Source organism: Orcinus orca, chromosome 12, assembly GCF_937001465.1.
Source record: "Orcinus orca chromosome 12, mOrcOrc1.1, whole genome shotgun sequence".
Lineage (NCBI taxonomy): Eukaryota > Metazoa > Chordata > Mammalia > Artiodactyla > Delphinidae > Orcinus > Orcinus orca.
In genome coordinates, this window is record NC_064570.1 from 14,479,274 (window position 1) to 14,502,694 (window position 23,421).

At 44.9% G+C, this 23,421-nt stretch overlaps 1 protein-coding gene across 2 annotated transcripts in view; it reads right to left on the reverse strand.

The window, feature by feature from the left end:
* Nucleotides 1-4,729: 4,729 nt before the first annotated feature.
* AKAP12 (A-kinase anchoring protein 12) overlaps nucleotides 4,730-23,421 on the reverse strand; it is a 104,728-nt gene continuing 86,036 nt past the window's right edge. For both annotated transcript variants that reach the window (XM_033404895.2, XM_033404901.2), the window contains 2 exons: nucleotides 7,620-12,606; nucleotides 4,730-6,641 (listed from right to left, as the gene is read on the reverse strand). In XM_033404895.2, the coding sequence (XP_033260786.1) occupies nucleotides 7,628-12,606 (4,979 nt within the window). In that variant the 3' untranslated portion in view covers nucleotides 4,730-6,641; nucleotides 7,620-7,627. The remainder of the gene's footprint in view (nucleotides 6,642-7,619; nucleotides 12,607-23,421) is intronic.

The window sequence follows — 23,421 nt, forward strand, 5'->3', positions numbered from 1 at the left end:
TGGGGCTGAAGAATTTGCGCTTTAAACAGGTTCCCAAAAGATGATGATGGAGATGATGATGCCAGAAGCAACATTTTGAGAACAACAGCATCGCTATACAATTTGCGTTGTAGTATTACTGCCTTTTCTTGGTTCTACTTTCTTCTCAGAATTGAAATAACCAGGGGAGGGACTTCCCTGGTGGGCCAGTGGGTAAGACTCCGCACTCCCAATGCAGGGGGTCCAGGTTCGATCCCTGGTCAAGGAACTAGATCCCGCATGTGTGCCGCAACTAAGAGTTCACATGCCGCAACTAAGAAGTCTGTGTGCCACAACTAAAGATCCTGCATGCTGCAACTAAGACCCGGCACAGCCAAAATAAATAAAAAAGTAAGTAAGTAACCAGGGGAGCTAATAAAGGGCCAGAAAGGGGTCTGTGCCATTTCTAGCATGCTTCTCTCTTTGAAGCAAAGTGCTCCTTAATGAGATGTGTGCAACGTACAGATTGGTGCATGAACCCTTAAAAATGCATGTTTGAGAGGCCCTAGAATTTATTTTAAACCTCCCTGTTCTCATTCTAAATGCCTTTGTAATCTCTGAGTACAGAAAAGATCATAGCCATAGTAACCAAATACCCTAACTAGCTTTTGAGGAGGTCACCTAGACCATCCTCCTTACTCTAAGAGAGGCAAGGATCTGGATGAGGAAACAAAATGGTGGTAATTACAGAGTCCACGTCTCCCAATCCAGGGCTCTTTCTGCTATCGTTACTCTGCCTAGGAAACCCTTCCTTGCCATTAGTCATTTAAATTCATTTCTATAATTTTTTTGATTAGCAAAAGAAAAAAGACTAAAGAGTCCTTTTATCTTTCCATTTAGATTAAGATGCCCAGAAGCAGACAAAGGTCACAAGGTAGCCAGCCAGAGAGAACTGGGCGCCAGGAGGATGCATGGTCTAGGGAGTCCCGGGAGTGACTGGGAAGAGACTGCAGGTTTGGTCCCCTCCCAGCCAGAGTCCCCTACCCCACGTTGCATGCCCCCCACCCCATGTTGCATGCCCCCCACCCCAGTCTCCCTGGGGAGATGTGCCAGCAGGCCACAAAAGCTGAAAAGGCAACAAGGAGAGGAGGAAAAGTAAGAAATGCAGATGACATACAAAGAGAGCATGTCTGAAAAAGATGTTTATGATATTTTTAGAAAGATCGGTATCATTATTCTGAATCTTCCAAAATACTCAAGGGCACAACAGTCATCAGGTTGCTTCTAATGGGTGGTTTTACTAAAACTTCTCTAATTACTAATATTAATGTACTATGGTGGATTTTGCTTTTTACTTTGTCAAGCTCCTTCACAAGAGGAAAATCTTGTGAAGCACCTTGTCATGGATTCTGAAATGAGGAAACGGCTGTGACAGGGTAAGTGAACGCAACAGCCTCACCTTTCTTAGTCACCAATGTTGGTGCATGAGCTTTTAGGAAATGTCGTAGGGATCTGTGTAGGTTATCTCCCCCTCTGCGTCTCCAAGGACGTAGAGAGGACAGAAGAGCCATTGATGTCTCTGTCCTGAACCCTTTTCTGTTTATGAGACCCATATAGCCAGCTACTGGTCCTGCATTTTCCCTTGGGGATCTCACGGGCCTCTCCAATTGAACATTACCCAAACAAATATCATCACCTACCTCTACCCATGTCGGTACATGGCCCCATATCCAGACCGTCAACATAGAAACTTCATTTAAAAAAAAAAAAAAGTTTGTCATTTTATTGCTTGGGGGGCGGCGGTGTGTGTGTTGGGGCGAGGGGTGGGGGTTGGTTTTTTATTTGGGGTTTTTGGCTGCACCTCGTGGCTTGCAGGATCTTAGTTCCCCAACCAGGGATTGAACCCAGGCTCCTGCAGTGAAAGCGCCGAGTCTTAACCACTGGACCACCAGGCAATTCCCCGGAAACTTCATTCTTCAGGCCAAGCTGTTCCTATGACAAATAATCAGGTATCCTGCCCTGAGGCCACCTCCTAACATCTGTCGACCCCCTCACAGCCCTCCAGCCAAAGTGTCGCTACTTTAATAGAGGCCATTTTCAGCTCTTGCTAGGTTATCATAGTAACATGTTAGCTAGTCTCCTCCCAACCTCTGGTCTTTCATCCTCTAGAAGCAATTCTCTAGAATGCTTGGCATTTTAGGTAGAAACTCTCTTTTTAAGAAGGGCTGTTCTGGACCTTGCAGCGTCACAAGCGTTTGGTCCCAACTCATTAAAATTCAGTAATACCCTAGCCATTGCGATAAGCAAAAACTCTACGGGGGAGTGGGGCAGAATCACAACCGCTAACACTGCCTTGGGAATGGCAGAAGGATAGCATCATTTCTCTGCTAAAGTAATGATATCTTAGGATAAATCCCACTCCTTAAAATGGCCCGCTGGCCAACACTGTAAGTACCCTTTCCAAAAGGCCTTTACAAAGAACCCTAATTGTATCCAGGTCTCAAGTCCTAGAGGCAACCCCACCTGCTTTTCCAGGAATCAGGTGAGCTCCTGAGGCTGACAGTGGTTAAGTAGCATCAAGCACAATGTGGGGTTTTTTTGTTGTTTTTTTCGGAGGATTGGGTACACGGGCCTCTCACTGCTGTGGCCTCTCCGTTTGCGGAGCACAGGCTCCGGACGCGCAGGCTCAGCGGCCATGGCTCACGGGCCCAGCCGCTCCGTGGCATGTGGGATCTTCCCGGCCCAGGGCACGAACCTGCGTCCCCTGCATCGGCAGGCGGACTCTCAACCACTGCGCCACCAGGGAAGCCCCACAATGTGGTTTTTAAATTGGCCTAATTTAAAGGATTGTCGTTGTGCTCACAATTATACCAAGTTATTTGGGATTATTAGAACAAACAAGAAAACGCGCAGGGGTGAGTTAGAGCTAGGACTTAGCACTCAATATCCTGTTGTGGGAAAATAACACCTTGGGTCCTAATTTCATCATTTATGAAATGTTACTCTACCTCTGATCTCCAAATATGAGTACTATCTATAAGGAAGCTTCTCTTAAGTTACATGTTATACTTCTCTTGTGTTAAAATTTTTCATGTCAACAAGAAATGGGAGAATACGCAAAGTCATGAGATTACCTCAGTCCTAAGTGTAGGATACTGTACAGATGGCCTGTTATATTTAAATATCAAAAAAGGGGGTTGATTTCTAAGCTGTGACAGCCCTAAAAAAAAAAAAAAGTCATGATTATCTTTATCTTCACCACCATGCCACCCCCACGTCCTGGTCACCTTAGCTAAAACCTGTGCTATCACATAAGGGCCGGTGATCTATATCTCAACTTCCTTATTTATAAAAGGAGAGCCAGGTCATTTTCCTAATTGTAAGAGATGGTAAGGAGTTTGGTGGTGAGGAGAAAACTTGCATTTGCACAAAAATTGTGCCAGGCTATCCATCAGATTCATTTCCAGCATCACATTACAAATGAAGTCATGTGACATTGGTCACGTTCAGGTGCCAACTTCTTCCTGGGAATCCTTGGACTGTGTCCATTTCCTTTCTTGCAGTTGGATGAGGGGTTTCTAACTCTGGTTCTGGTTACCGTTGGGATTTCAGAGTGTGGCTATCCAAAAACGACCTGAAACTGTGTTCATTTTAGGGAGTTGGAGGTGAGCCAGAGCTTTAATGAGAGTCTAATTAAAGGGGCCCTGGCCCAAAAAGGTGAAGAATCACTGATAGAGACTTCTGTGCACTCAGAATCCCAGATACATTCCAAACTCCCACGAAGCTTTGTGGCCAGTGTCTCAAAGGATGATTAAGTAGTTAAAAGTAGAAGTGAAATGTGTGATGAATCTCGTAACAGTTAAGAGCAATCAAAACTGAATTATGGTGCAATTATAGAAAGAAAATCCATGGCATTTAATTAGGTTGCACTTTATTTAGATAAATGAAAATTTACCCCCCAAACAGAACTAGGAATCAAACACTGTCTCAGATTAAAAAGGAAACTGCTAAGCTTGAAGCTTACACTGAAAAGCTAAAATTTCCAGCCCTTCACTACCTGTAGTTCCAAACATCAAAGGAAAATACCGGAAAAAAGTATCTGTGTGACAGAGAGAGGCAACTCGGGTGTACCATTAGCAAAAGAACCTGAGGGGGAACATTTTATATTCTTCGATTACAAGAAATGGCGAGAGTTTACAAGTCTTGCATTGCTTTCTATTGAACATGTCTCCACAGTAATGCCAAAAATAGCAAAGTTTAGGCACTTGCTCCAACTTCTGCAGTTTGCATTTGATTATTATGTACTTCACAAATTAACAGCAGCTTTACAGTTATAATACAGAATTGTATTTCATGCTACTGTTAATAGCATTCCTCCTGTTAATAAAACAATGATGCTTAATGGACATAGGTCCAGAGCTTGTACGGAAGTAATCCAGGGCACATCAAGGGCACGATCATGAAGCAACCACTACTGGAAGACCAATCGTGATGGCCAGAATGACCTGGCCACGTGTATTGAGACAAGACCAAATACAAATGGGATGAAGTGGCAGGATGGAATTTAAACCCCCCAAAAATGATTACCACAAACTACACAAATCTTCAATCTGTTCAAAATAGCACGAAGTTTCTTCCTGCCGTAGAAAGGAAGTTAGTTGATATTTAGAAGTGTAATGAACTCCTTAAAAACTGCTACCATCTCCAAATTTCAGTTGATCTTCAAAAATTGACACCAGCATTCGGATTTTTTTAAAGTATCAAGTTGGCGAAAGAAATATCTTTAGATCAGAGGGTGTTTTTTTTAATTTGGGGATTTTAAAGTTGAGTAATTAAGCACAAGTAAGTGGCTATTATATGTGTGAAAAACTCCCAAAAAGATACTAAATGTTTTCCAACTACAAGATACTAAATGTTTTCCAACTACCATATGCTCTTACCATGAGGGGGTCTTTCTAATAATGGCCAACTTTTTATCGTAGTCAGGTTTGTTGGTTTATGAGAAACGATTTCCAGTTTTGACAGCACTGTCTTTCTGCTAAAAGACTGTTCTAGTTTTGCTAGAATGTTATACTTCAAAATAATTTAATTGGCAGTTGAAATTTAAGTTCTCAAACTGGAGTACTGAGTGTGAGTACAATTTAAGAAGTGTGCACACCAGGCCAGTGCTACCCATGAAAAAGTGGGACTTTCAGGTAGATGGGGGACTGTCCTTTGTGTGGCACCTGTCTGACAGAATCCTTTAGGTGTTAACGTGAATCAGAAATCATTTTGACACTTAAAAACTTTTTTCCAAGATCACCTGTTAGGTAAGGCATTTTTACCACTAAGCCTTCTTAAAATGTCATTCTAGAGACATTTGTCATGAACAGATATTAACAAAGAAAACTGACTTTTTCAGGAAGGCACCACCAGATGGTAGCATTGTTTCAGTACCGTCAATCTAAAACGCTCCTGGTTTATTTCAGCGGATCCCCCTCTGCCTTTGACTTCCTCTGATCCCCAACTCAAACTGGTGTAAAGTGGTGACATCGTGTAGTGACTACGTTAGAAACTTCTAGCTTCTCTGCTTTTAGAATGTAGTAAACATATGTCCCAGGCTTCCTATTATCTAATAAATCCAACAAATCTAAGTGAAGCAAATGTTTTATTGAAATCAGTTGTCAAATCACAATTTATCCAAATGACAATGCTACATTGTTCTTAAAAGAGTGGGCACAAGTATGGCACAGACACAATCCAGCATCTATCAAAATACCATCTGTAAAGAACCTGACTTATTTCGTGCTGTGTGTGGATGTGGTCCAGCATAGAAGGTAGACTCAAAACCAGTCGTTTTTTTTCTTGATAACATGAAAAACATTTCACTACTTTGCCTCAAAATTAAGCACACTCATCTGTCCGTAACAACCGTATAACAATTAGCGGAGAAGACTTTAAATTAATCTGCTACTGAAGAAAACTTCCTTCCAACCTCCACTGGGGGATAGAAAGAAAAATTTCCCAGTAACAATGGAACATTCTGTATGTTTCCCTCCAAAAAGCACTTTCTATTTTTAGTGCACTGTGCATAATAGGAAAGTGACCAATTTCAGAGTGATACTAAACACTCTGAAAGGACCTAATCCTTAGTGAATTTTAAAACAAGAAGTGTAGCTTCTGATCAGGAATGTTATTTCTAGGAAGCTCTGTTTTCAAAGGTTGTAACTGAGGCAGACAGCTTCCTGAGACTTCACCGTGGTTGCATGCCCCGTCGTATATTGTGTGATACAGAAGGAATGCACTATACTGTAATTTCCTTAAACATTAAGAAAAAAAATATACAATAGATACAGGAGAATTACTTAAAACATACATATAAATACATAAAGAATGATACTCCAGTTTGAGAAGCAGAACTAGGTATTGCCAACTCCAGTTCCGGGCTAAGAATTACGGACCTTGAATCAGAAACATTATATGGTACCGAGGGAAAATATCAGGGTGGTCTTGAAAGGAAGAAATGTTATCTGGCTACAGCTCCCGATGAAGCCTCAGGATTGTCAGGGGTTCTCTAGAAATGAGAGCAGTTGATGTGTCTGTTCTTCCGTTCCCAAAGTTCTGTAAGATTGGTCTCGTCAGCAGCATTCGTTTTCTTCTCCCACTCGTCTTCACATTCTGGTCTTGCAAATACACAACAGTAACTGTAGGAGGAAGCCAGAATCAAAAGTAAATAACATATCCTTCACCTCCCTCATTTATTCAACAACAGAAGAGCTGTGAAAGTGAGTTGCAGCCAATGGGAGCCCTAGTGAGAACCACGGTTTAACTGTGTGAGAAAGAAAGATGGTGAAGGTCCATAATACAGCATCCTTTGCTACTTGAACACCAGTAGGCAGGATCTCACATGCACTGGAAATTTTTTTAAATGCTTCTTACTACTGCTGGAAGAAATCCAATTTTTTCCCAGAGAGCTATAAACTATAAATTTCAAGCACAACCTTATAAACCTACTTTGGACTTCTAGTTATTAAAAAAAATGCAACAAAGTAGCTGTGAGCACAACGTATTTCTTATGTCTTTGAGCCAAACACATACACAGTCACACTGGGGGTAAAACGAAGTCATTACTTTCAGGACACCAGTAAGACTGAAGAGCATGTCAATGAGAAAAAGGAAACTAACCCTGGGGGCTTCCCTGGTGGTGCAGTGGTTAAGAATCTGCCTGCCAATGCAGCGGACATGGGTTCGAGCCCTGGTCCAGGAAGATCCCACATGCCACGGAGCAACTAAGCCCGTGCACCACGACTACTGAGCCTGCGCTCTGGAGCCTGCGAGCCGCAACTACTGAGCCCGCGTGAAGCCCACACGCCTAGAGCCTGTGCTCCGCAACAAGAGAAGCCCGCGCACCACGACGAAGAGTAGCCCCGTTCGCCGCAACTAGGGAAATCCCACGTGCAGCAACGAAACCCAATGAAGCCAATAAATAAATAAATAAATAAATAAAATTTTAAAAAGGGAAACTAACCTGGATCTCCTAGTCTGGTTGATGGTTATTTCCCCAGATGTAGGTTCTGCATAAAATCCTAATTATTTGAATTCCTGCTTCCCTCATAACAAATCTGCCACCAGATGACAGAAAAGAGGGCAAAATTACTTTCAAAGGAAAGGAAGTTACTTACGTGACATTTTAGGATTCTGTGGGCTCGGGTTTTGCCGGTGCTCTCTCTTGGTCCTGTGTCTCCTCCTGTGTTTGTGTTTTGATCTCTTTTTCTGACTCGCTCTGCACTTTTTCTTCCTGAAATTCGACTTTCTGGCCATCTCCCTTCTCTTTCAGTTTGGGTCCAATTGTATCTGAAGACTCTTTGGTCGAGCCTCCTGATGCCTCAGCATCTTCCGGGGCTGAGGTATGGTTCCCGGGATCAACAGCAGCATCACCTTTTTCATCTTCTCGGGATTCAAACGGTGACTTCTCTGTTCTTTCTCCAAACCCGGCACCACCGTCGTCTTCTGGCACAGACTTTATTTCAGGGGCTTCTCTCTTCTCCTTGGATGGGGAAGCTACCTCTTCAAGCTGCTGGCCATCTACCGGGGAACTTTCTACCCTAGTGGCCGCCATCTTCTCTAAAGCTTCATTCACATCTCCAGAAACATCTGGATGTGTGTGTTCCCCGGCACTTAGCGGGGACTCCTCTTTGGCTTCGATGGTTTGTGTTTCATCCAACGTGCAGGGCTGAAGTTTGCTTTCTTCTTTCTCGATTTTCTGCCCAGCTTCCTGGCTGTCGGCTTCCGTCAGTTGAGCCTGGGTCTGGAAAGCAGAGGCCGTTTCTTCTGTACTCCCCAACTGGTCAACAACTGTCTGAATTACGTTTTGTACAAGCTTGCAGCTCTCTGTCTCAAGTTTCAAAATCTCATCTTCAGCCTTTAAATCTTCCTCTCTTGTTTTGCTTACTCCGCCTTCCTGACAACCAGCCTGCTCACCGTCTCCATCTGACTCCCATTTCTGTGATGTGGTTTTATCTCCTTCCAGGTCTGCGCTGATGCCTTTTTCAGGCGTAACAGATACTATTACCGGGATTGATTTGGCCTGAGACTCAGTCCCTGTGGGCACCGTGTCTTCCCCTGGCTGAGCAGGAGAGCCTTCGTCTTTTTCTGAGGACTTTTCTTCCGGTACTAAACGTGCCTCTGCAGATTCCAAAGTTTCCGCTGTTTCTAAAATCTTGATAGCTTCTCCTAAGACCTTCTCCCCCACTGCTGCAGCTGTTAGAGCTAATGGTGCCTCAGAGCTCTGAACTTGAATTTCTGTGCATGCCTCTTCCTCGTGAACGGGCAGAGAACTTCCTTCAAAACTGATGACTTCCTTTTCCCCGTCTATGATGGTTACATTCACTGCCTGAACCAGTTGCTTACTGAGCTCTTCACATGTGGTAACAGCTAGTTTGCACTCAAGTTTCTCTTCATTTACTTGAGTTGGCTCTAATTCCGTTTTGTCCCTTTCCACTTGAACTACCCTCTCTCTCTCCACTGGGGTTGGAAGAGACTTAGCAGGTCTCTGGAGTTCGAGATCATCATTCTTTTGAAACTCAGCTTTTTTCGTAACTTCATCCTCAAGGGCAACTTCAGTTATCTTTTTCTCGGTTGTTTCTGTGTCAGCGGACACCACAAGTCCTTCGACAGATGGTTCCTCTTTGGCTTCCTCATCAGCACATCGGCCAGCCTCTTGAATCACCTCAGTCTTTGAAAGGATGGGTACAGTTTCCACTGTTACCTCTTTATCTGTATGTTCTAGAACCTCTTCCATTTTTGAACGCTTTTCTTCCTGGGATTGAAAATTGGAAGGTTCTGGAGGCATCTCTTTCAGTTCAGGAAGTGCCTCACCTTCTGTGACCTGGTATTGGGTACCGGATGGAACCTCACCATCTTCATCGATTTCCATGATCGTGGTCTGCTGGCTTACATTTGTAGCTTCAAAATCTGCTACTGGGGTGCTTCCATTGGTCTCACTGTCTGTGAGGGTTTCAGCTGAGTCAGGAGCAACAGCCTGTTCTGGGACAGTCTCTGGTTTTACCGCAGCCACGGTTTCAGCTGGACAAGTGCTTGTAAGCTCCCTGGCCTCTGCACTCTCTGTGCCTGGAGGAATTTCTTCCAAGCTTTCCGGGGTGGCCTGTACCATCGCCGTCCCCTGTGTCAAAGTCTCAGTTTTCGTTTCTTGTACACGTACTCTGGGTGCTCCATCCATTGCTTCCTTCTGATCGAGTGCGTGAGAATCCTCTTCTGCTTCCTCCACCTGCTCCAGTATTTTCGCTTGTCCTTTCTGGGTTGTCTGGATGGTGTCGTCTAGCCCTCTGGCGTCAGGCAGCTGTGATTCCTGTTTAACTTTTTCTGCAACGGCCTGCAGCACCTCTCGGGTCCTCTTCGCCTGGGCTTCCATGTCGGGCATGCTGCCCTCCACCTCCTGAACCGGTGTTGCTTCCTCGGTGGTATCTGGAAAGTCGGTTAACTGGGAAACAGCCGAAACCATGTCGGTGGTCTCTTCAGCACCAGAGGCTTCTGTGGCTTCTTCAGCACACAACGCCTCTGTGGTTTCTGCGGCCGTCAGAGCTTCAGGGGTCAATTCCACCTTGCTGGCGACTATGTCATCAGCGGCCTCCTGGCTCTCTGGCAGCGTTTTGGTATCGACGGGGATTTCCTCTGCAACGACTTCTTTTTCAAACACCTCCCCAGATGGTGGCTTGTCTTCGTCTTCTGCTTGTTCAAGAGGTTCTGTCACCGAAGCAGAGATCCAGGAAGGTGCCCTTTCTTCAATGCTAGTAACGGCCCTTGTCCCGTCCATGACAGCCACAGTCACGGTGTGAACCAGACTCTTACTGAGCTCCTCCGACACGTCGACAGCCACCTTCTGCTCAGGGCCCTCCTCGCTCTTCGGAGCCTGCTGTGCTTCTGTTTTCTCCCTTTCCACCGCATCGTACTCGGACAGAGGCACCACGGCTGGGACGTCCGAATCGTCCTCGTTGGCCTCCGTCGGCCCCGTATCTTCCATCGCCGCTTGTTCTTGTTTCCCATCCAGCCTTTTCTTCCTTCGCCCAGGAATAAACTTCCTGATTGAAACCCAAGACTCTTCTTTGCCCAGCTCAGCATCTGAGGCTGAATATTCTAGGCTGGACCCAGCTACCAAGTCTTCATTTTTCTCTTCCAGTTTTGACTTCGGTTTTTTTCTCGAGGTGACTAATCTTTTAAATGACTCCCAGGTGGAGACCCCCTCCCCTTCGGAGGGGCTGCCGGCCTGCTCGGGTGAGGAACTTCCTGGGGGCTGGTCGTGGTCTTGGGAGCCGGCAGGGGGCGCGTCTGGGCCGGACTCCCTGTCTCTCCCTGCTTCCTCTGGTTTTTGGCTGTCTCCTCCCGGGGGTTTTGGTCCCCCTTCGTCGTCAGAAGAGGATGCTTTCCTTGCTCTTTTCTTGGATGACCCCACACAAATCAGAGCTTCCCAGGACACGGAGGTGTCAACCTTGCGCTTTGGCTCTTCTGGCTTCTGCTCCTCTCCGTTTCCTTTCCCCTCCTCCTGCATTTCAGAGGTGGTGCTCTCCGTGGAGGACAGAGTGGCGCTCTTAACCTTGTCCACTTCGTCCTCCTTGTCACTTTCAGAGAGCCTTCTCACGCGTTTCTTGGGTGTCACCATCTTTTTGAAAGATGCCCAGGGGGTAACACCTTCCCTCTTCTTCTCTCCGTCGGAAGTGGTCCCTTCCTCCGTCTCCCCGTCCTGGGGGGCCTCGGCCACGCCTTTCTCCAGGCACGTGATCTCCTCGGGCTCTTCGGGGGACGAGGCCGAGCTCTCACCCTTGGGTTCGTCTGGGCTGTCGGGAGAATCCGCTGAGGCTGGATGCTGCTCCCCGGACTCCTCATCTCCTCCTCTTTTCCCTTTCTGTTTCTTTCCAGAGAGCTTTTTTAAGCCGCTGCTAGTGAACAGTTTCTTTAAAGGGCTTCCCTGCACCTTAGTTCTCTCCTGCGAGGACGGCACTTCCACCTCCCCCGCGACGCCCTCAGGGGGCGTGGGAGGTGCTTTCGCGGCTGCGCAGAGCTCGGCCGGCTGGGCGTGGTCCCCGCTGGGGGCGCCCGCCTCTTCCTGCATCTTCAGCAGCGCCTCCGGGGCCTCGGCATCCGGAAGGTCGGCGTCCGTTTCAAGAGATCGCTCAGGTGGCGAGGGCTCTACTGCCTCTTCTACCTCGGCTTTCTGTGCCTCCGTGCCCTTCTCTGCAGTGCTGACGTGGACCTCCGCGACAATCTCTACTTTTTCATCGAACACTTCTGTTGCTAACGGGGCGGGTTTCTCTTCGGGAGGTGCTTGCCCTTGGTCTTCGGGGGGCAGCTCCACCTTTTCATACTCGGCCGACAGCCTGGCATCCTGGGTGCTCTCGCGGGCCTCCTGTGAGGACGGCTGCTCGGAGAGATCTTCCGTCTTCTCGTTTTCTTCTGTGTCTGCCTTTTCTGCCTCTTGTTCCTTTTTCTTCTCTGAAGCCTCCAGCTCATCCTCCCGAGGCTTCCTGAAACTGGTCTTTTTTCGCCAGCCGGCCCAACCTTGAGTGAAGAATTTTTTGAAGGGCGATGCGGTTTCACTGGCCACCGGACTAGTCGGAGAATCTGGAGATCTGGCGGGTTCTTTCTCTTGTTTTTCTTCTCCTTCATCTTTGCCTTCCTCGGCTGGTGGACCGGACTCCGCCTGAAGGGAGACTTCTGGGCGGCTCAGCTCGTGTCTGGGCGTCTCTTCGGGCTTCTCTGTGGACTGTTTGAGTTCAGTGTCTGTGGGTGTCACGTCCCCTGTCTCCCGGCTGGGCTCCAGGCGGTCACCAGCCTCGTCGGACCCCCCTGGCCCTCCGCCTTCATCCTTTTTGACGGTGAGAAGCTGCACAGTGTCAGACTTCTCTGTCTTATCCTTTCTCACAGTGAATTTGAAGCCGACAAACTTAAACACCTTCTTAAATCCTACGTCGTTAGCCTGGGGCTCAGCGGGTTGCATCAGCTCGTCTACACTGCTTTCTGGGGCAGGGATCTGTTCCATCATCTCAGGCATTTCCTCCTGCCCCTCCTTCGTGATGTCTTGAACCGCCGCTGAGTTAGCAGCCATGTCTTTGTCTGATTCCCTTTCAGTCACATCTTCAGACTCTCTCTGTCCAACTATTAACAGAAAAAAAAAAAAAAAGAGGGGGTGGGGGTGGGGAAGAAAAAGGTTGAAAATGATTACAATTCAAGAAAATCAAATATTTAAAAAACACGGCCAATGAATACTTTCTTTAACATCAGGCAGTTCCAAGATCGGGTAACGGTCTTACCAGTATCTGTAAATCTCAATAGATTAGGCAAAAAATTAGTTATAGGTAAGTGGCCACAACATCACTAAGGGTAGGTCAACCAGACGGCATATGCAAAATGGAATCACACATCACACCTAGGATCTAGAATCCATCGAGCTTTAAAGATAACTTCCACTTTATAAGAAATATAGGGTTAGAGAAACTAAGCTAAATAAGTACCTAGACAAATTTAAAGGAGGGGCATTCTATGTGATAACTACCTGGCCACTTCACCAAGTCCCCAAAGGTGACCAGAGCTCCTTGGGGAAATTCTGGGCTAGGTCAGGGAAAGTACAAGGAACATTTTATTGCAACAAAAGGGGGTGCTCAAAAGCTTGGGGGGGGGCATATCCAAAGGACACAGGAGCCAGCTTGAAAGGGCTCCTGCTGGCCAAACTTTGAAGCATAAAAAAATAACAATGATAGGTTATAATACATTGACTAAAAATGGAATCTATGAACCAAGAGTGACACTACAAATACAACATTGTAAATCGACTATACTTCAATTATAAAAGAGTGATACCAAAAATTTAAGTGAGGAGTAGGGGATACTTCCTTATGAAAAAACGCCAATCAATAAATTTAGATATAACTTGCACTTTGATCCGTAGGGCTATTTCTTTAGAATTTAGAATTCTACCACATCAAGATTCATATTTATTAAGGACGAGAGTTAAGAAAAACGGTTCTTTTATAGACAGTTGTCCAGGCTCTTCCTAGGCCACAGCAAACAGCCGTTCAGCCTTGAAAACGCAGAGCATCACTGTCTCTAAACACGTATTTGTATCATTCATCAAACAATTAACTTAAAGGAAATAATATAAGTGGATTTTCGCTTGCAGTTAATTTGGAGAGGAGAAAGCCATGTTTTAATTCGCTTCAACTGTAGGGTCAACTGAACTGAACTTTTTCAATTGCTTAGAAAAATAAAAATAATTTCTCATTATATAAAATAAATGCAACACTGTTTCATGGCCAATGAGGTTACTCTTTTGAATGTGGGCCTGACTGAAGGCATTTGGAACTAGTCATATCACTATTAAAATCAGCTATTCAGAAACAAATTTTAAAAAGACAGGAATTAGGGGGAAAGTTTTTAATAGATGAGACTTGGAAGCAAAGCAAGGAAATTGGCTGTAGCTTAAGCGGTTGCCTTATTTGGTAAAGCCTAGTTGGCTGTTCATCAGTAGACTTAGAAAAACCACGTTTACTAATAACACCATTCTAATAACTCATTCAGTCAAGAATCAAGAGATGCTAAAACTTTAGGGTGAAAGGTTTCCAGCACACTTACAGTTTTAGAGTATCAACACACAGATTACTTCGTTTCAAAAGCAACAACTTCCTTTATAATGCAGAAACCTGCCAGGCACCACCTTAACCAAGCGATCAGAATTAACATCTCCAATAATGGGACAAAACTGTCATCATGCTTCGTGATGTGAGGCACTGAGAAGGCCAATAAGTCAGCTACACAGTACTCCTGACAAAAATGTTTAACAGGGCTTCCCCTGGTGGCGCAGTGGTTGAGAGTCCGCCTGCCAGTGCAGGGGACACGGGTTCGTGCCCCGGTCCGGGAAGATCCCACATGCCACGGAGCGGCTGGGCCCGTGAGCCATGGCCGCTGAGCCTGCGCGTCCGGAGGCTGTGCTCCGCAACGGGAGAGGCCACGGCAGTGAGAGGCCCGCGTACCGCAAAAAAAAAAAAAAAAAAAAAAAAAAAAAAAATGTTTAACAGAATTGAATCGTGTGGAAACAGTCAGACAACAGCCCACATGGAAGCCTGGCCTGAAATATAAATGTCGCAAAGGACAAAAATCAAACATAAATACAAATGGATTGCCTGCAAGTAACTATCAAAAAGTTTAAGGGGAGAGAATGACGGGGTACGGCTAGAGGAGAAAGAAAATGTGGTAAAGTATCAGTGAATGGTGAATAAAGTCAAGTGTTTATGGGTGTTCACTGTATTTTTCTTTAGGTTTGAATTTTTTTGTTGTTTTTTTTTTGCGGTACGCGGGCCTCTCACTGTTGTGGCCCCTCCCGTTGCGGAGCACAGGCTCCGGACGCGCAGGCTCAGCAGCCATGGCTCACGGGCCCAGCCGCTCCGCAGCATGTGGGATCTTCCCGGACCGGGGCACGAACCCGTGTCCCCTGCATCAGCAGGCGGACTCTCAACCACTGCGCCACCAGGGAAGCCCAGGTTTGAATTTTTTTTGTTTTTTTTTTTAACATGTTTATTGCAGTATAATTGCTTTACAATGGTGTGTTAGTTTCTGTTTTATAATTTAGGTTTGAATTTTAAAACTTGGGGGTTAAAGAAGCAAGTCAATGTTATTTAATAAAGGGTGGGATTCTGTGCTAAATTTGAAAATTTAAGAAACGTAACAACCAGAGACACCAGGCATGGTCCTGGGTTGGATATTTGTTAGGGCAAGCCAGCTTAATGACATTTTTGGGTCTACTTGGGATACTCGATGTCAGATTAGAGGAGATGAATTCTTACCAAAATGAAAGGGTAGAAATTTTGACTGAAGAAAAGCAGGTTACCAAACAGTGTATGTACTATGACCTCATTTTGGTTTAAAAACTCTCTCTCTCGGCCCCAGCAAACAGCCGTTCAGCCTTGAAAATGCAGAGCATCACTGTCTCTCTCTCTCTCTCTCTCACACACACACACACACACCTCTCACATACGACTTCCGGAGGATGGGAATGTGATATAGTTTAGTTTTGCTTATCTGAATTTTTTCATTTTCTATTTAGTATTGCTTTCTGTAATAAACAAAAAGGTCAATTAAAACTGACGCACAAAAAGGTCCCAATAATGTTGGAACAACATACTTAATGCCTGCTGCACAAAATGAAGCTTAATAATTATAACCAGTTCCAATACCAGTGCTTAGAACGTGGCAATAAGTATTTGAAATACAGAAATACAGAACAATGTGGAAATACAGAAACCATGTGCATATCCAAGTCCATAAATTCCTCCAAGAAAATAATTTTATACTTTATGTGAAATATTACAAACCTATGTCTACAAATTTCCATTTTACTATTTATTGGGTTTCATTTTGAAAGTGAAGCCTAGAAAGTTCACTGAAAAGCTGTCCAAAGTACCACCCAAGTGAAGACCAGAGCCCGCGTGCAGAGCCCCGTTTGAACATGCCTTGTACTGTGCTAGAAATCAACCTAAAGTCCTTTTCCCCTTCCTTTTTCTTTTCTAACGTTACCAGATTTATGGATAATCACAGATAAAACCTGTGACCATCTGGACCTCCTCTTCTGCAGAGAGGAAGGAAGGATACTGAGGAGGTGCTCTAACGCTACCCACGTACTTACAGGGCTGGGCGGGGCCTCGGCTTTGGTGACAGTGCGTAGCTGTCTCTGTAAGAGTTTTGGGAGTTTCAGCCAATTTTCATTTTTTTCTAACTGATATCAGCATCTAAGGTAGCATTAAAAAATAATAATAATAAAACCGAACTGAACATTTATATATTTTTTTGGCCTCGCCACAAGGCTTGCGGAATCTCAGTTCCCCGACCAGGGATTGAACCCAGGCCACGCCAGTGAAAGCTCGGACTCCTAACCACTAGGCAACCAGGGAACTCCCCAAACTGAACATTTTTTTTAAAAATTCATTTATTAATTTATTTATTTTTGGCTGCGTTGGGTCTTCGTTGCTGCCCGTGGCCTTTCTCTAGTTGCGGTGAGTGGGGGCTACTCTTCGTTGCAGTACACGGGCTTCTCATTGCAGTGGCTTCTCTTGTTGCGGAGCACAGGCTCTAGGAGTGTGGGATTCAGTAGTTGTGGCACACGGGCTTCAGTAGTTGTGGCTTGCCAACTCTAGAGCACAGGCTGAGTAGTTGTGGTGCACAGGCTTTAGTTGCTCCACGGCATGTGGGCTCTTCCCGGACTAAGGTTCGAACCTACATCTCCCACACTGGCAGGCAGATTCTTAACCACTGCGCCACCAGGGAAGCCCCCCAAACTGAACATTTTAGATAAAGAAGGTTTGAAGAAAAACCAACTTGATTACTTTCAAGTATGCTTCTTAAAGGGAAATTTTTCCTTTCCTTTTTTAAAAAAATCAATTTGAGAACCAAACACTGAACTCTAGTTAATAACATGCATGCTGAAGTGTTTAGCGGTGAAGCATACTGATGCCTGCAGCTTACTTTGAAATGCATAAAACAGAAGTAAGATGGACTCATGAACAGATACGAGGATGGATAGTTGAAGAGATATATGAGAAGGCAATTATGGTAAAACATTAATTATACAATCTAGATAAATATACATGTCTAATATTCACTTTTCTTTCAACTTTTTCATATCTTAAAATTTTTCATAAATAAATAAATTTGGGGGGAAAAGCTCCCCCGGTGATTAAAAAAAATCACTTTGAAATACACATTTGTGACCAACTTTAGACTTTATAAACAATAAAGGAGGACTTCCCTGGTGGTGCAGTGGTTAAGAATCCGCCTACCAATGCAGGGGACATGGGTTTGATCCCTGGTCCGGGAAGACCCCACATGCCGCGGAGCAACTAAGCCCGTGCACCACAACTACTGAGCCTGTGTGCCACAACTACTGAAACCTGCGTGGCTAGAGCCCGTGCTCCACCACATGAAAAGCCACTGCAATGAGAAGCCCGCGCCCTGCAAAGAGTAGCCCCCGCTCGCCACAACGAGAGAAAGCCCGTGCCCAGCAACGAAGACCCAACGCAGCCAAAACTAAATAAATTTATTTTTAAAAAATAAAGGAAAAATTACAACCCACATTAAATACTGAGGCAAATATCCCAAGAGAAAGAAAAATTCAGACATATGTGATAGACTGTTCAGAGTATCCAACCCTGACATTCCTTTCCTTCTGGGAACACTCTCTCCCCATTATTTATTTAAAAGTATGTATAATCTTCTGAAATAAGAATATGCTGTTTATTTATCTCTTGTAAAAATAAAATACAGTGTGTGTGAAAAAAAAATATGCTGTAAGTTTCCATTTGTTCCTATTATAATCCAGTTTATACAGTTAAGTCTAAGGGTTTCTTGAAGTTAAGTGCATTTCGATGAACTACTTTACAAATTTTCCCAATTATAAAAGCATACTCATCAGAGAACTTTCTGCAAACACTTCTAATGCAACACAAGAGATGTGACCTTCTTTTTTTTAAAGATGGATGATATCATTGGAAATACACTAGAGGAAAAAGTCAAAGCCCAAAAGTAAACTCTATTCTACTATAAATTTACTAGTAATGCACACATATAAAAATTAAATTTCCTGCCAGCAAGCAGAAGGTAAAAACACTCATTAACTAACCTCTCTAGAAACCATTAGAAAATGCAGAGACGTTTTGCTAACATAGTAGGAGAAAGTAGGTGTAACACACCATTTCCCCCGTTTCCCCTCCAGGCTCCTAAATCTGTGTTTCAATTTGAAACACCTTTTATAAAACTCTGGGATGACTGGAATGTTTACAGTCAAAACTCGGGACACAAAGCTGAACAGCTGCTAACTGGTATCACAAAACAACTATTGGTGGTTCCTTATAGCTTAGCAATATCCAGATGTTCTCTTTAGAGTGTCATATGGCTGAACCCATTAAAAAAGAAAAGTATTTAAGATCACAGGAAAATTTAAAATCCTCACTGGTCAACTGGTCTGCAGTCTCTTTTTACCTAAGTAATCCTAGGAGCTACTATTGTCAGAACAATCTTCCAGACTGGGCAAGGCCCCCGCGGGCCCAGACGGCGCCTTTGTGCTTTGTGCACAAGGCTGGACAAACCCAACTCAGCCCTGATTTCCACTTGCCTTCTGTACCAGCTAGACCTGTACAGACCTTACAGAGAGGCCCTGTTTCCTAAAATACCCCTTTGATCACACCATGAAGCTAGCTGCCGAACATCCCTAAGGGCTCCAGCATCTAGCGGAGTGTCTTCTACACTACTAACCTGGCAGCCAAGCCTGTCTAAATTACATTCTAACATATAAGCGAACTTAAAAAAAAATTTTTTATCGGATATATGCATATGTATAACTGATTCACTTTGCTGTATACCTGAAACTAACACAACATTGTAAATCAACTATACTCCAATAAAAATAAGCCAACTTTGAACGCACACTTGCACTTTAGAGGTCTGTAACCTGCCTCAAACCACGTGCGACCACGTGGCTACCCACTCAGCTGGGAACCCGCAGGTAGTGAAACTTAGATCCTTTTTTTTCAGCCTCGTTTCCGATGACTGGGCCAGGCGTTCGGCGTGCTGCAGCCCAAGTAGCAAGGCCTGCTCCGTCCTGTTCTGCATCCCCCATTTTGCTCGCCTGCCTCTGGGCTCTTGGGGAGGGGTGGGGGGCGACTTTCTGGTCTTGGCTAAATCCTTGTGATTTTTCGAGGCCTGTATCGTTTTCTACCTCGCCCGCCTGCCGGGCAAAGACCTTCCCAGGTGACCCCAGCCCGCACAATCTCTATCCCAATCCTCACGCCCCTCCTTCTAGGTCATTGTCTTCCCGATGTGCCTCTTTCTGGCAAGAAGCAACGTGCAGCCTAGGGCCTCCCTTGCGCTGCGGTTCTGTTTTTCAGTTTCTGGGCGAGGTGCTGGCTCGGAGAGTGCAGGGTTCGGGCACATGCTCCACGGCCCTCAGCGAACCGTATGGAGCCCAGAGGGTGGCTCTGCAGCCCTGGGCATGGTGTCCTGTGGTGTCCCTCCCTAACACCCCCCCACCCACCCTGCGCGCTCCTGTGCCGGCAGGTTGATGAAAGCAAGGGAAAGGAGGAAGGATGGAAACCCACACACCCATCTAACTGACACTTCAGGGGGCGCTCCCGGGCGATCCGGCACGCCAGGCCCCGGGGCGAACCGCTGCTGGGGGGCGCGCGCTACTCACAGCAGAGGATACTCCACCAGGGCCTGGCGCGCGCCGCTGGCCGGCAGGGGCAATCCGACAGAGGCCCGGGAGGCCCCAGCCTTCCTCTGCCGGCTGCCCCATCGCTGCATGGAGATGCCCCTGGGAGAGTCGCGCACGTCTCAAGAGGGCTCAGCCTCCTCGTCAGCCTGCAAGGGAAAGCCAGGAGGCCCTGAGCATCACCCCCAGGGGCCCCTCTTCCAGGCGAAGCACACTAGATGCCGGAAACCAGCCAAACCTCCCTGGCCAAAGGCCGCCGAACCTCACTGCCGCAGCGTTCCTGTACTGCCTCTCTTATCCGCACAACATTCCATCGAGTAGTTGATCCAAAACCCGCATTGCCTATCAGTGGCCCAGGGCATGGCAGGCACCTGTGCCTGGGTGGGTTTGTTTGTAGGTACTTTAACTTCCTAAGTATTAGAATAAGAACTGGGTTCCCATTACGAAGCTATCATCTCCAATCATAGAGCCTTAGAGCTGGAAAGCAGAGGTCACCTGGCCCCCCCAGCTGGTTTACAGGGGAATAAACTGACTTCAAACATGGTTTTATGTGGCAAACGCAAAACGGTATAGCCACTTGGGAAGACAGTGGGGCAGTTTCTTGTAAAACCAAACACACTCTTACCATCTGATCCAGCAATTATGCTCCTTGGTTTTTCCCTAAATATTCTTGGTATTTACTCATACCCACATTTGGCATGAGTTGAAAACCCACACATGGATGTTTATAGCAGCTTTACTCACAATTGCAAAAACTCGGAAGCAACCAATCTTCATAGGTGAATGGATAAATAAACTATGGTGGTATATCCAGGCAATAAAATATTATTCAGCACTAAAGACAAGCTAGCAAATCGTGAAGACATGGAGGAGCCTTAACAGGCGCACATGGCTAAGTGAAAGAAGCCGAACTGAAAAGGCTACATACTGTACGATTGCAACTCCACGGCATTCTGGAAAACGCACAACTGTGGAGACAATAAAAAGATCAGTGTTACGGGGGTAGGGAGGTGGGAGGGATGCACAGGCAGAGCAGAGAGGACTTTTTAGGACGGTGAAATACTCTGCATGATACTCTAGATACATGTCATTATACATTTGCTCAAACCCACAGAATGTACACCACCAAGAGTGAACCAATGTAAACGAACCCACACCAGTGGAAACTATCGACTTTGAGTGATAATGATGTCAGTGTAGGCTCATGGATGGTAACAAACGTACCGCTCTGGTGTGGGACGCTGAGAGTGGGAGAGGCTAGGCATGTGTGGGGTTAGGGAGTGTATAGAAACTGTACTTTCCACTCTTTCTTGCTGTGACCCTAAAACTGCTCTAAGAAATAAAGTCTACGTTTTACAAAATGGTAAACACAAAGTTTGTCTTTTTAAAAGAAAAATAAACTCCATGTACTCTCAAAGCATTAAAATTCTTATTCTCCAAACACTGTAACTTTACAATTTGTAAATGCCACTTATGACAAGAAAAATTATTTAGACATGTCAACACCTACACTTAAGAGAAAAATTGCTATATGTCTGATGTGGACAGCAATTCAAATTCTATTTCAGTGTAAAAAGCGGTTTTTTCATGGTTACAGTCATGCTTTAAAAAAAGAAATAACACATATATCCTATACGCCCACTCAAAGATAATGATTCAAAAGATCACCTGAGTACACCTGTAACTTATATAACATTGTACATCAACTCTACTTCAATAAAAAAATTTTTTAAAATGTTGTAAGATCACCTGACCATCATTTTGTCACTTTGTCAAGGTAAAGACTGGATAAAAGCAAGAATCAATGGGTGCTGGACTTCCCTGGTGGTGCAGTGGTTAAGAATCCGCCTGCCAATGCAGGGGACATGGGTTCAATCCCTGGTCCGGGAAGATCCCACATGCCGCGGAGCAACTAAGCCTGTGCGCCACAACTACTGAGCCTGCGCGCCGCAACTCCTGAAGCCCACGGGCCCTAGAGCCTGTGGTCTGCAACAAGAGAAGCCACTGCACTGCAACGAAGAGTAGCCCCACTCGCCGCAACTAGAGAAAGTCCGCATGCAGCCACGAAGACCCAACTCGGCCGTAAATAAATAAATAAATAAGAATCAATGGGCGCTAAATCGGGGAGGGGGGGGAGTTGGGCTGGATACTTACATGCCTAATAGTCGAAAGGTGGTGAAATCGAACAGCTCAACATCAACCTACGAGGGACAGATGGACATTGTGTACAATACCTTGAGAAGGAAACAATGTCATCTGCAGCTAAGAATGCACAACCTAAATTCAATTAGGAGAAAACAAACACAAAATAAGGAATGTGGTAGAAATGGGAAAAGAACTATATGCTTTGAACATGCCAATATCTAAAAGACAAAGGTTATACAGATGTTCCAGATTAAGAGGCTAAACAGATTATGATGTAATACCTGACCTGAGGACGGCTCTTGCAGTGCAAGGGGAGAATGCTAAGAAGGACCTGATTAGATAACTGACAAGATGGAAAAAAGAATGGTAGATTATAAAATAAGTATTGTGATAATGTAAATATCTGACATTGATAACGGTACTATGATTACGAAAGGAAATATCTCTATTCTTAGGAAACACACACTGAAGCATTTAAGAGTGAAGGACCATGATGTACATAACCTTTCCTCAGATGATTCAGAAAGCTCCACATCTCATGCCTACATAAGACGTAACAGGAACCTGTATGTTGGTTTTTTATTTTGTTTTGTTTTCCAACATAGAGCGAGAGAGTAAATAATGAAGCAAATGAGGCAAATGTTAAGAAGTGAATCTAGAGTGAATTTAAGAGTACATGATGTGCCCTGTATCATTTTTATTTTTGCTACTTCCTAAACAATCAGAAGAATGAACGAGTGCAGATGACTAATGAAAATATAGAGAACAACAAAAATGGAGACGGTAATGATTCACCCTACCTGATTTTAGCGGCTCTTTGCCTCACATTATATACCATAAAACAAATTTTTACCAATGAATTAAATAACAGAAAAACTCTTCCCCTACCCCTCAAAGAAGAGACAGAATTCAGGTAGAAAGGAAGAAGATTAAAGACCAGAAGTTCTAGAGACAGACTGGTGTTTAAATTTCAGCTGCACCACCTACTAGCACTGGACCCTTGGGCACATCTCTTGAAGTTTCTGTTCTCAGTGCCCTCACCTGTAACATAGGTCCCCTCCGCTACTATAGCAAAGGCTAGTTAGGAGGGTAAAACATCAACTGGCAGTCTAGAATAAAAATAAAACAAAAGCCATTAGAATGGCTTTTTTTTTTTTTTGCTTCACGTTTTCCTCAGAACAGAAATACTTGCTTTTAATTACTTTTTACCAATTCCAACAGTGATCTATATGAATTGCAGAAGATTTAAAAATACAGAAAACTGGGAGTAACATCCATAAAGACTACGTCCAGTGATAACGGCTATTAATATCTGTATTTTCTTCTGGATAAATTATCTAATAGTCTTCAAAACTATGACATACTGGTTGCATAATTTCTTTTTATGTCCCCTTGTTTTTAGACAATTTATGTTGGTCCAGTTTTTCATTATCACACTCACATGTATAAAGCCATTGTCCAAACCCGGGAAGGAGTTTTTGAACAGAAGAGGGCAGTCTTGAGCAGCCTTCAGCTCTCCTGGCAGCCTTGAGACACTCCTAGACCTTCAGCACCACAAGACGCTGCAGAAACCC